Here is a 12,736-nt window from a genome sequence, read left to right as displayed (position 1 = left end):
GCGCATGTGTGTGTATATGCATATGTGCAAAAAGTGGCTCTAAATCTTCATATTACTGTTGATTGGCATGCTAGTTAGTCTAATGAGAATTGAAATTCATCAGTTTCAGAAGTAGGAAGATTTTAAAATGTCCAGAAATATTAAAACAGTGGAAATCTGTTTTTCCTAGAATAAAAAACATGGAAATATTAGAAGAAAATAAAACTTATAAATAATGAATGAATGAATGAACCTTTATTATCAAAGTACAACATGTATACAGTGAGATTGGCTGAGCCTCCCTTCGTGCCTACCCCCAACTCACAGTGACAACAAACTCATCATCTTGTTACACCATGTGAGCTAATTGCACAACACACCGGCTTCACAAGTCAATCATACATAAAGTTATTTCCCATTCAGGAGCCTGACAGCCCATGGATAGAAGCTGTTCTTCAGCCTGTTGATACGGCTGGCTATACATCTATATCTCCTACCCGATGGTAGAATAAAGAGGTACCGACCAGGGTGTAAGTCATCTCTGAGAATTTTCCTCACTCTTCCAAGTGAGGAATGTATGCTATTACCAATGTCTACCCTACTTCCAGTGTTTTGAGGCCTGACAGAGGATAAGAAATGATCCAACAACCTCAAAGTAAAAAGTGAAAGCAAGGTCCTGAAAAAAGAAGGAAAAAAAGTCTTCTGTTGAGTCAGGGTCGCTTGCAGGATGATCTGCATTTTTGTTCTTCCATTTCAGACTTCTTTAGCTTGTTCTCTGGTATATAAAACGCAATGATCTGATAGTCTAAATTGTCGTGCATTACTGCATATGGCATTAGAAATCATTCTAGGAACTAAAACCTAAGTGTCACTATATAATTTCTTAACTACAGGTAGTCCTCAACTTACAACCATTGTTGAGCCCAAAATCTATGTTGCTAAGTGAGAAATTTGTTAAGTGAGTTTTGCCCCATTTTATGACTTTTCTTGCCACATTTGTTAAGTGAATCATTGCAGTTAAATTAGTAATACGGTTGTTAAGTGAATCTCATTTCCCCATTGACTTTGCTTGTGAGAGGGTTGCAAAAGGTGATCACATGACCCTGGGACACTGCAACCATCATAAATGTGAATCAGTTTTCAAGCATCCGAATGTAAATCACATGACCATGGGAATGCTGCAACAGTCATAAATGTGAAAAATGATCATAAGTCACTTTTTTTCAGTGCCGTTGTAACTTTGAACAGTCATTAAATGAACTATTGTAAGTCAAGGACTACCTGTAGTTTATATATCATTTTAAAAGAAAATATTAGGAAATATTTAATTAATCCTTGTTTTCTTAGTTTTGGAGGCCATGATAACATTTTGCTCTTTTTTCCCTCCTACTTATAATGGTAAAACCATACTTCAAATGTTTCAGTGGTAGGCTGAAAATAGTTTGGGAATATTCTTATATCACAATTGTATTGCATTGACTACTAAATAACTTTTTAAACATATATATTAAGTGTAAGGACAACAACAATGTTAATCAGCACCACTAATCAGAGAAGACTGAATTAAAATAGAGGACCAGCACTTAACAAGTAGCAGCTCAAGTTGAATGGAACCAGTTAACAATCACAGTGACTTCCTTCTGTATATTTGTAACCATTCCTCATATAAATACAGTTTCATATTAAATTTCATATTTCATATTAAAATAGTTTATTGGAATTCTATTCTGTCTTTATTGCTTTTATAAGTAACTCAAGGCAGCAAACATACATAATGCTCACTTCTCCTGTTTGCAATTACTTTTAGATGTTTTAAGATGTGTTAATACATTCAACTTTATACTTATCCCCAGGCAAAAAGGATGGATAGCTGCAGAAAGAGCTAAACAAGTTGAAGAATTCTGGCAACGGAAGCGAGAAGCCATGCAAAACAAAGCCCGCGCTGAAGGACATATGGTATGAAACGTTGGCATTCTACTGTGCAGGCATTTGAAGTATCTTTTTTATTGTTAACTCTCTTACCTACTTAATCTTCAATTACCTGTTAAAATCTATTAACTTTTATGTCAAGACAAATGTAATTTTTACATCTTAGAATCTTAGTTAAACAGTCCAGGAAATATAAATATTTTTTGTATTTTAATATTAAAGTAAAGGTAAAGGTTCCCCCGCACATGCGTGCTAGTCGTTTCCAACTCTAGGGGCCAGTGCTCATCTCTGTTTCAAAGCCGAAAAGCCAACGCTTGTCCAAGGACGTCTCCATGGTCATGTGGCCGGCATGACTAGATGCCAAAGGCGCACGGAACGCTGTTACCTTCCCACCGTAGTGGTCCCTATTTTTCTACTTGCATTTTTACGTGCTTTCGAACTGCTAGGTTGTCAGAAGCTGGGACGAGTAACAGGTGCTCACTCTGTTACGCAGCACTCGGGATTTGACCCGCCAAACTGCCGACCTTCTGATTGACAAAGCTCAGCGTCCTAACCCACTGAGCCACCACGTCCCTATATTTTAATATTACTTATTGTCAAAAACTATTATTTTTATTTATCTTTTGCATCTTCCTTTTTATGTAAAGAAAATACGGAGTGACTGTAATTTGCAGTTCATATGGCAGTAATAGTCATAAATCCTAACATATATTTTAAAATGCAGTCATGTATGTCTCACATATTTCCTTGAGAATAATTTCCTAACTTCTGATTAATCAAAATGAGTTGTAAATTAATTTTAAAATTTGGGCAAACATTCTTGCTTTTCCTAATAATTTCCTTTTACTAAACCACTTTTTAAATGATATGCTAAGACTTAAGGGAATGATGGAGAATTAAAGTAGAAAAAAGAAATCCTTCAATATATATGGATCTTGGCTTTAGTCTATAACCTATTACCTAGTTGTTCTAGTTAACGTGCTGTACTACTTTATACATAATTATGTATATAATTATTGGGCTGGTTCATGTGAAAACCATGGCTTCCTGCTATATGAACAAATCATGGTAAGCTTCTCCCCTATTTTCCTTCTTTGGTATATGAAAAAGGGAACCAGATGTTTTTACTTTGATTTGCCTGGAATTGCAAGCAGAATCTTCTACCATTCTTTGTATTTAAAAGAAGTAAAGATAAGCACTGATGTCTGGGGCTTGTTTGAAACTTCATTACACTATACTGTATTTTAATTACCTTTCTCTCCTGATTCCTTCATGAATCAACTTTCTGTTCTGAGTTTATTGTAGTTCAGTATAATACTGATGAAAATAGACAAAACAGAACAGCGAGTTAGATGGTTCACAGTTTTTAATTTGTTACAGTTCAGTATTTACAGTAAATGAAAAACTGCAAAAACTTTTCCTTCTAGATTTCCCCTTCATTAAGGGCATTTTGTTTAATATCACAATTCCTCTGCAGTACATCCATTACACTATAGACATTTACCGTATTTTCCGGCGTATAAGACGACTGGGCGTATTAGACGACCCCCTACATTTCCTGTTAAATTTTAGGGTTTGGGCTATACTCGCCGTATAAGACTACCCCTCTTCCAACGCACACTAAATAAAAATTAAAAAACATCAGATTTGATTTTAATATGGTAATTTTAATTCAAATGCTTATGACATGCAGGTGCTTAGTAGGAAAACTGTCACTTATAAACATAAGGCTGTTTGTCATCCAACGTGTAAACATAAAACAGTGCAAGTGGATTAAACAACAACAACAACAACAACAATAATAATAATAATAATAATAATAATAATAATAATAATAAGTTGGAGGGGACCTTGGAGGTCATCTAGTCCAACCCCCTGCTAAGGCAGGAAACCCTATAAACCCTGTAAAAAATCACAGACTGCAGCTTCTTCTCCAATTGGTCCTGCTTTCCCTGTGCAGACTAAATGGGAGATCCGCTCCAGGTTTTCCAGCCAGCCCTGTCCCTACATTTTCAGCACCCGGCGTATAAGATGACCCCTGACTTTTGAGAAGATTTTCATGGGTTAAAAAGTAGTCTTATACGCCAGAAAATACAGTAGTGATCTTTTATAATAATTGCTAGCAGATTTATACTGGCTCTGAAGGTCAGACATTCAGGGGGATGTAATAAACCAAAAAAATATCATTTTCTCTTTTAACCCAATTTCAAATGACTATAAATATGTGAGAAACACTTGGTGGCAATTATATATACTCTTACATATGCACAAATATCTTTAGAGTACAGTTGAAAAAATGAAATGATCAGCTTTAATAATTTAGCCACACTTATCTGAATTTCCATAATTTATGTCACTTTAAGGTAACTTTTTATCCCTTCAACCTAACACCTTGAAAATTCTGGCATTATTAGCTGGTTGGAATGAATTACCATCAGTTTAACTAAGGCTTAGCTTGAGGTTGTGCATCCGCTATCTGTGGAGTGCAATGAGATTGGTGATCTGCTCTAAAAACCTCCATAAGAAGAATTTTTCAAAATCAGATATTTTGTATTTAGCGGAAGAACATATAAAACATTTTGGGGTGGGACAGAGTAAAGAAAAAATATATTTGTATAGGCTGCCTTTTGCTAGCATTCATGTAAACATAATCCTCTGTGTAATAAGGCTACAATTTTGCACTGGGTAAGATTGTACCTTTTTTCTCATTGATAACCCTAGCAGTAAATTATGTTCTTTTCAATTAATATAAGAGAATAGGAATAGTCTGACAATATAATTGATGCTCTGCAAATTAGTACCAAAATATGTAAACAACATTTTTGCTCTGCACTGCACAGAATTTTCTTAAAAATACTTTTGAAGCATGCATTGTTAGGGCTAAAAGGGGATATGAAAAGCTCAATTTTGTGAACTTTATCTTCATGTTTATATTTAGAAAAAAAACAAATGATATAATTACCTTGACTACTGATAGGAAGTGAAGATTCTTTTTATACTATTTCATCTATGAGTGAAGAAATATTTGTTGAGATTTGTGTGCTGATCAAGCTATCAAAAGATTAAAATTTTATTACTTTTTACAAAATAGGAAAGGGGGTTCACCACGTGGATCAGAAAAATGAATATGATACGGAATGCAAAAATCTGATTAAATGAGCAATTCAGAAAAAATGATAATTTCACCAAATTAAATTATATGTACATTTTATTCAAAATATTTCCAAACTTTGCCAATATATTATGTATAATAATATAATTCTATTGCTATGGTATGTATTTATGTTATGAATAAGAATTCTGGAAAGATTTTGAAATTATAGTTGAAACATTTTCAATAAGCTATGGTGAGATTTTTTTTGAGAAGCAAATAATAGCATTCAGCAAATATATCTATTGAGATTACAATTTTAAAGAAAATAACTAAAAGATACACAGCAAGAAAGAAATGGAAGAAATTAGGTGATTGTTTAAGAATGCATTTTTTTCAACTTTTTTCATTGATAATGATCAAATGTTGATTGATATAAGACTAGATAATATGATGGCCCTAGCTATTATTGAATTTAATGCATTAAATGGTGAACAGGACACACTGCAAAACCTGACAGCTATCTATGGAGGCAGGTCCATTTCTTCAAGAGGAAGGAAAGCCAGAAACAAGGAGGAAGAGGTATGCTTCCTGCATGTTTTCTGCCTTCATTGCATACTTAGAATCCCATTTGATGCCTCATTTTTTCTGCCTGGATATATAATTTAAAAAAGGCTTCTTTAGAGTTTTAATTAGTATGAACAGACAACTACAGATAGCCCTTTGACAAATTTTTGTATTTGTTATGTAAATTCTGTCACCAGAAAAAAGTAATTCATTTTCTCTTAAAACACAATCAAATCTCATCTCTTTTAATAGTTATTAACCACATTTCATGATACATGGATGATATGTCTGCTGAATTTGCTTCCCTTCCAAAACAGAATTGTCACATTACTTAGTTTGTGAAATTTGAAAGATTCTCCTTCATTGGAATTTGAAAGAATCAGCATTGCTGAAACTTTCCTCAAGCAGAAAGGTCTCTTTTTATTGTCTTTCAGGAATACTTGTCAAGACTGAGGCAAATTAGACTTCAAAACTTTAATGAACGTCAGCAAATAAAAGCAAAACTTCGTGGAGAAAAGGCAAGTTATTTTCCTTTTATTTAGACTAAGTGTAAGCATTTGCAGTGGCTCATGATATTTTATGCCTTTTTGGATTAATTTCAAAATCTCTTCATAAGAAATTAATTCAAGCTCCTGGACCTCTGTGTTTTGTGCTTCTGTTTTTTTGTGAAGTCTATTGATTCAGAAAGAACAGGGTATTGGGGGTGGGGGGGGCAAAAGAGGTGTTCCCATTCACCGTGCAGCCTCTCGGGCTATCTCTGAGAGAATGCAACACTTGAAAAATAGTGGCCCACTTCTGCTTTAGATTATTAGTGACATAAATCAACAGTTTTATGGAACATGCTCAGTATTGAATCCTGTAATTACATAGCAAGCTGGAGTTGAAATGAAAAAAAAAGTGAAATCTGCTTCAAACTGAACATGACTCTTTTTGATTTCACTGATATCTTCATGTAGTATTGTCTCCTCCAGTCTACTGTATAGCCTGCATCCAGGTACTAGTCAAACCTATCCCTGCTTAGTTCTGATGAGATCAGCTTTGCCTCATAGAGTAACTATACATAAACACGTGTTAACTTGAATTCCATGGCTCTATTTTAAAATAACTATTTTCAGGCAGTGTGAATTTTAACCTATGTTAGCAAATAAACTAATTTTCATAAGTTGGGGAATACAGAGAAAAATATCTCTAGCTATGTAGGAGAATCTATGACTACATATAAACTCTCTTTCTACACGGTGAAAAACTTTTAATGATACTGTAGAAAATTTTTTAGTTGCTTTCTGGTTCAATAATAGTTTTACATTGGTTCACTGTGCATATGCATAGATAAGATTTCATATCTGGACAATTAGCTTTAATCAAAAATAGATTGTTTTGTGTTTGAGTGAATCTAGCAGTTGAGAGATTCCAACAGCTAAGTGAAAAAATGTCAGCCTGGATATGCATACAGCTAAATTACTAATTTGGTAATCGGTAGAAGCTGCTAGCAAAATGAATATCAATCAGTGCAAGTAACAATAGTTTAATATTGCCGGCCTGCTACATAAACTATGTTTTATTTCATTCAGAACTGGAAATATAATCCAAATACTGTATCCCTGAATTATCTTACAGAGAGGTCACTATTGCAGTTATTATGCAGTAGTTTGGAAATCTGTGAGTAGGATGTCAATATTTGACCTGCCATTTCCCTTGTCTATAAAATCTGGTTTGGGGATATTTTTATTTTTAGACATTTCTATCCAGAGTGGTTCCATGCCATATAAGATATGTTTTATTATACCGTAGTTTCCGGCGTATAAGACTACTTTTTAACCCATGAAAATCTTCTCAAAAGTCAGGGGTTGTCTTATACGCCAGGTGCTGAAAATTTAGGGACAGGGCTGGCTGGAAAACCTGGAGCGGATCTCCCATTTAGTCTGCGCAGGGAAAGCGGGACCAATTGGAGAAGAAGCTGAAGTCTGTGATTTTTTACAGGCTGGGGTCTGGGCGTCATTTCTTCTAAAGTTGAAGACCAGCTGTAGTATATCCCAACTTGAAAGGCAGGTGGGGAAGGCAGCAGCCAGAGCAGCGGCTTAGCTCTAAGGACACATTTGACTCAGGCCCTGAGTCTTCGGAGAAGGGCGGGATATAAATGGAATTAAAATAAATAAATAAATAAACTGGGCGGGCTGGCTGGAAAACCTGGAGCGGATCTCCCATTTGGTCTTTTTTTTAAAATCCCATTTATATCCTGCCCTTCTCAGGGTGGCTTACAATTTAAAGCACAAATCAATGTGCTTAGCAATAGCCTTCATTCTGTGTATATGCCTGTTTATTAGGGCTTTCACCCCCCCCCCCAAGCAGCATTATTACAAAGTCAGCTTATTGCCCCCAACAATCTGGGTCCTCATTTTACCTACCTTGGAAGGATGGAAAGCTGAGTCAACCTTGAGCCTGGTGGGATGCGAACCTGCACTAATTGCAGGCAGCTTGTGTTACTTAAGGCTCTGCGCAGGGAAAGCTTTAGAGTGAATTAGGAAAAGTGAAAAAGTGAATTAGGAAAATAGGGAATGGTTGCTGGAATCAGGGGCTGCCACAAAGAAGAGGGAGTCAAGCTATTCTCCAAAGCACCTGAAAGCAGGACAAGAAGTAATGGATGGAAACTAATCAAGGAGAGAAGCAACCCAGAACTAAGGAGAAACTTCCTGACAGTTAGAACAATTAACCAGTGGAACAACCTGCCTCCAGAGGTGGTGAATGCTCCAACACTGGAATTTTTTAAGAAGAGACTGGACAGCCATTTGTCTGAAATGGTATAGGGCAGGGGTCAGCAACCTGAAACAGTGAAAGAGCCACTCGGAACCGGTTCCCTCACAAAAGGAAAAACTGGGAGCCGTAAAAAATGTGTGCGCACATGCGCAGAACAGGGTTTGACTGAAGAGTGGAGCCAAGGCGAGATATGCACCTACCCTGCATATTTGAATTGGTTGGTTGAACTTTTTTAGTCCCACTTTTTTTTTTGGACTGCACATGGCAGAGGACTGGGAGCCGCAGGAGATGGCTGAAAGAGCCGCATGTGGCTCCGGAGCCGCGGGTTGCAGATCTGTGGTATAGGGTTTCCTGCCTTAGCAGGGGGTTGGACTAGATGACCTCCAAGGTCCCCTCCAACTACTACTACTACTACTACTACTACTACTACTACTTATTATTATTATTATTATTATTATTATTATTATTATTATTATTATTATTATTATAGTTTAATCCACTTGCACTGTTTTATGTTTACATGTTTGATGACAAACATTACTTATGTTTATAAGTGGCAGTTTTCCTACTAAGCACCTGCATGTCATAAGCATTTGAATTAAAATTACCATATTAAAATCAAATCTCATGTTTTTTAATTTTTATTTGGTGTGCGTTGGAAGACGGGTAGTCTTGTACGGTGAGTATAGCCCAAACCCTATAATTTAACAGGAAATGTAGGGGGTCGTCTTATATGCCCAGTCGTCTTATACGCCGGAAAATACGGTAACCAAAAAAAGTTCTGGTCTCTTTAAATAAAGGCATTTCTCTCTTTATTAAAATAGAAAGAATCTTACTTTGAGTTTGAAATGTAGTTCGGTTATATTGTTATTTTTCTGTAGTTACAATCAGCATTAAAAAAATTGATACATTTTTTTTAAAAAACAATTTTTCAGAATGAAAACAGTGGTTCTTCTGTCCATGAAATAAATGAAGAAACAGAATTAAGGCGTAAAAAAATTGAAGCACTAAAGGTAATAGTGAAAAATAAAGGAGAAAAATAGCTAAATTGAAATGGTAGGATGCAGTTATCATATGGATTTTGCAAGTAGGAATGATAAGTGCATATTAATAATTTCCAAAAAAGAAAATGGTCAGAGCCCTTAGATTATTAGTAAAATACAGGTAGTTCTCAACTTATGACTGTAATTGAGCCTGGAATTATCATCATAAGTAATGATGGTCAGTAGTAATGGCAAACATTAACTACCCTGACATCAACTGGGATACAAACTCTGTATGTTGGAGATTAAACAGGATCCTGACCAACCTAACAGAACTTTTATAATCCAAAAGGTAGAGAAGGGAACTAGAGGGACAGCTATACTGGAGCTAATTATTACTAACAAATGATAGTGGGAGTTGAAATTGCAGGAACCTTGGGGGAGAGTGACTATGTCATATTAGAATTTAACATAACACAGACACAAGTAATAGAACATAATCAAACCAGTGTCTTAGACTTTAAAAGAGCTGATTTCAGCAAACTTAGAGCTTTGGAAGGATACCATGGAAGAAAAACTTAAAGGGAAAAACAACTCATGAAGCTTGGGAAACTCTGAAAAATATAATTATAAAAGCCGAGTCCAGCACAATACCAATGAAAAAGAAAAAAATCCAAGAAGAAACCAGCATGGTTGTACAAAGAACTCTGATAAACTGAACGACAAAAAGGACAAGTATAAGATAAGATAACCTTTATTGTCATTTTTTTACTGTGAGCACTGTGGCCCACATTAAAAATGGACTTCTGTTGCCTGTTTTCAAAAGAAAGTATATATCTACATACTCATACACAACATACCTATGCCCATATATATATTACATACAAATATTAATCATTGTCCATTTTGAACACATAGTAAAAAGAGGAAACTTGAGAGTGGAAAAAAGTGGAAAGAGGGACACATAACTAAGGCAGAATACTAGCATATAGCAATAGCAATATATCTCCACCTCTGGTGACCCAAATGATGCTATGGCTGCCCTCTTGTGGTGCCTGGAGGCTGTGGGGGCCTGGATGGTGGACAACAGGCTTTGGGTGAACCCTGGCAAGACTGAGTAGCTTTGGTGCATGGAGCTCCAAGATCTAGGACTTTAATTCTGGATGGGGTTGCACTACCCCAGACAGAACCTGTCCACAACTTGGGGGGTTTTCCTGGACTTTTGACTCCTGTTCGAAGAGCAGGTGGCAGTTGCAGCTAGGAGAACCTTTGCACATTTTCATTTTTTGCACCAGTTGCAACCTTTCCTGGGTCAGGAGTCTCTGCGCTCAGTTATTCGAGTCCTAGTCATCTCATGTTTGGACTGTTGCAATGAACTCTATATGGGGCTACCCTTAAAGAGCACTGAGAAGATACAGCTGGTGCAGAGTGTAGCAGCGTGGGCAGTGTTGGGGCCCCTATAGTGGCCCATGTTACACCATTTCTTTGCAAGCTGCACTGGTTGCCAGTCTGCTTCCAAGTACAATTCAAGGTATTGTACAGGACCTTTACAGTCCCGTATGGCATGGCTACTTGAAGAACTGTCTCACCTGAATGGGACTGGCCCACACCAGCAGAGGGGTCATGCTGCAGATCCTATCAACCAAGGAATTTCAGCTAGCAAGCTCCAAGAAAAGAGCCTTCTTTGCCATAGCTCCTGCCCTCTGGAATATTCTACCCCATGAGGTGAGGTTGGCTCCCACCCTCCCATCATTTCAAAAGAGCCTCAAGACTTGACTCTGTAAGATGGCTTGGGTACCCAACAAGGGACTTCATACTGGAGGTGGTTGATTAATTAAAACCTAATCCTATCTCCCCAACCCTTGTGTGTCCAGCTCCCACCTTTCTGATCTGGTTTTAACAGTTTATAATTGTGAATGATTTTATCTGTTGTGCGTCCTGTCTATTTTAAAGTCTTCTTTAATGTTTTATGCTGTAACCCACTCAGAGTCATTGGATATGAGATGGGCGGCAAATAAATTTTCTAAATAACTATAAATAAATAGAATGGGATGCTGCAAACCAGCATAAATGTGAACTGGTTACCAAACATCCAAAATTCAATTGCATGACCTCAGAGGTAGGGGGTGGGAGTAACCATCAGAACTCCAGAACTGGGTCTTAAGTAGTTTTAAGGAGATTCGTGACAACTTTGAATTGGCGCTAGATGAAAACTGTTATATCAGACAAAAATATTCTAGTATTTGCTCAGCACTGTCATAAAATCTATACATGGGAAAATTAAAGAGACTCCAGTTGAGAATGTGCATACTTATAACAACGCAATAGTACCTAGTCTATTGTTCCATGCCTCTTTATCATGGAGTCTATATCTTGCTACTGGGCTAGTGTTGCTCAGTGTACCTTCACATTCCTGCAGTCAGTAACATTTTCTTAGCTTAGCCCAGAGTTCCCCAACCTTTCTGGCTTGAACTGGAAGGAAAGGGAGCAGCAGGTAAATGTGCATGTGCGCAGCCCCGCACGCATATGCGCAAATGGGTGAGTGCATGACAGGGCTAGCGCACACACATGAACAAGTGGGCCACTTGCACCCATGGCACGTGTGTGGGCGCCTGTGAGCATGCACAAATGGGCCATGTGCACCCACAGCACACGTGCTGACACCCGCAAGCATGCACAAATGGGCCACATGTGCCCGTGTGACACTGGCAATACTAGCGTCCCCAGGCATGTGCACATGGGGCCGCTACCGCAAGTGTGGCGGGGCTCATCAGCTATTCCCTGGGCCAGTGGCCAAAAAGCTGCAGCCCAGTATTAGGCCGCTTACCCTAAGTTGGGGACCCCTGGCTTAGCCTATACCTCAATTTCTTTATGTTGCCAGTAATCCTCAACTTACTCATTTAGTGGACCAAGTGGCAAACAGGCTGCGGCCCAGTATTAGGCTCCGTACCATAAGTTTCAACCAGTCAGATCACTGTCACAATTGCAGTCATGTGATATTTGGTTTACAAAAATGTAAAATCAGGCATGACTCACTTAATGACTGCCTCACCATTTGCAATCTTCAGAGTCGGCTTCTAACAAACAAAGTCAGTAGATGAAATTGGCTTTGCTTACTGACTGGCAAAAATCAAATCTACAAAATTGTATAATCAGGCATGACTCAATGACTGCCTCACAATTGTCATAAATCAAGAACTATGTGTCCTCAAATCTGCTCTCTTACCAAGTTCTTGAACGTGTTTGAACTAAGTTTATTTGAGCCATTGTTGGAGCCCCAAAATATATTAAAATGCCATATTATATTTGAATATCAGTTTGGTTCCTATTCATCAATTTTTCATTGAAATTATTTTTCTTCCCTGTAGGTTGGTTTCTTTTGTCTTTAAGGATTGCTTTAAACCAACATAACTTAAAGTTCTTTGGTTTTCTC

At 37.3% G+C, this 12,736-nt stretch overlaps 1 protein-coding gene across 3 annotated transcripts in view; it reads left to right on the top strand.

The window, feature by feature from the left end:
- Positions 1 to 12,736, top strand: part of NEK1 (NIMA related kinase 1) — a 100,869-nt gene that overhangs the window by 44,141 nt on the left and 43,992 nt on the right. For 2 of the 3 annotated variants that reach the window (XM_083367276.1, XM_083367275.1), the window contains 3 exons: positions 1,833 to 1,935; positions 6,001 to 6,084; positions 9,256 to 9,333. In XM_083367276.1, coding sequence (XP_083223402.1) covers positions 1,833 to 1,935; positions 6,001 to 6,084; positions 9,256 to 9,333 — 265 coding nt within the window. Of the gene's footprint in view, positions 1 to 1,832; positions 1,936 to 5,497; positions 5,582 to 6,000; positions 6,085 to 9,255; positions 9,334 to 12,736 lie in introns of all 3 variants that reach the window. The other variant, XM_083367274.1, reaches the window with a different exon arrangement.

This window comes from Vipera ursinii (genome assembly GCF_947247035.1).
Source record: "Vipera ursinii genome assembly, chromosome: 7".
Taxonomy (NCBI): domain Eukaryota; kingdom Metazoa; phylum Chordata; class Lepidosauria; order Squamata; family Viperidae; genus Vipera; species Vipera ursinii.
The sequence above is the reverse complement of the archived record's forward strand: the minus strand, read 5'-3'. Positions and strand labels throughout refer to the sequence as shown.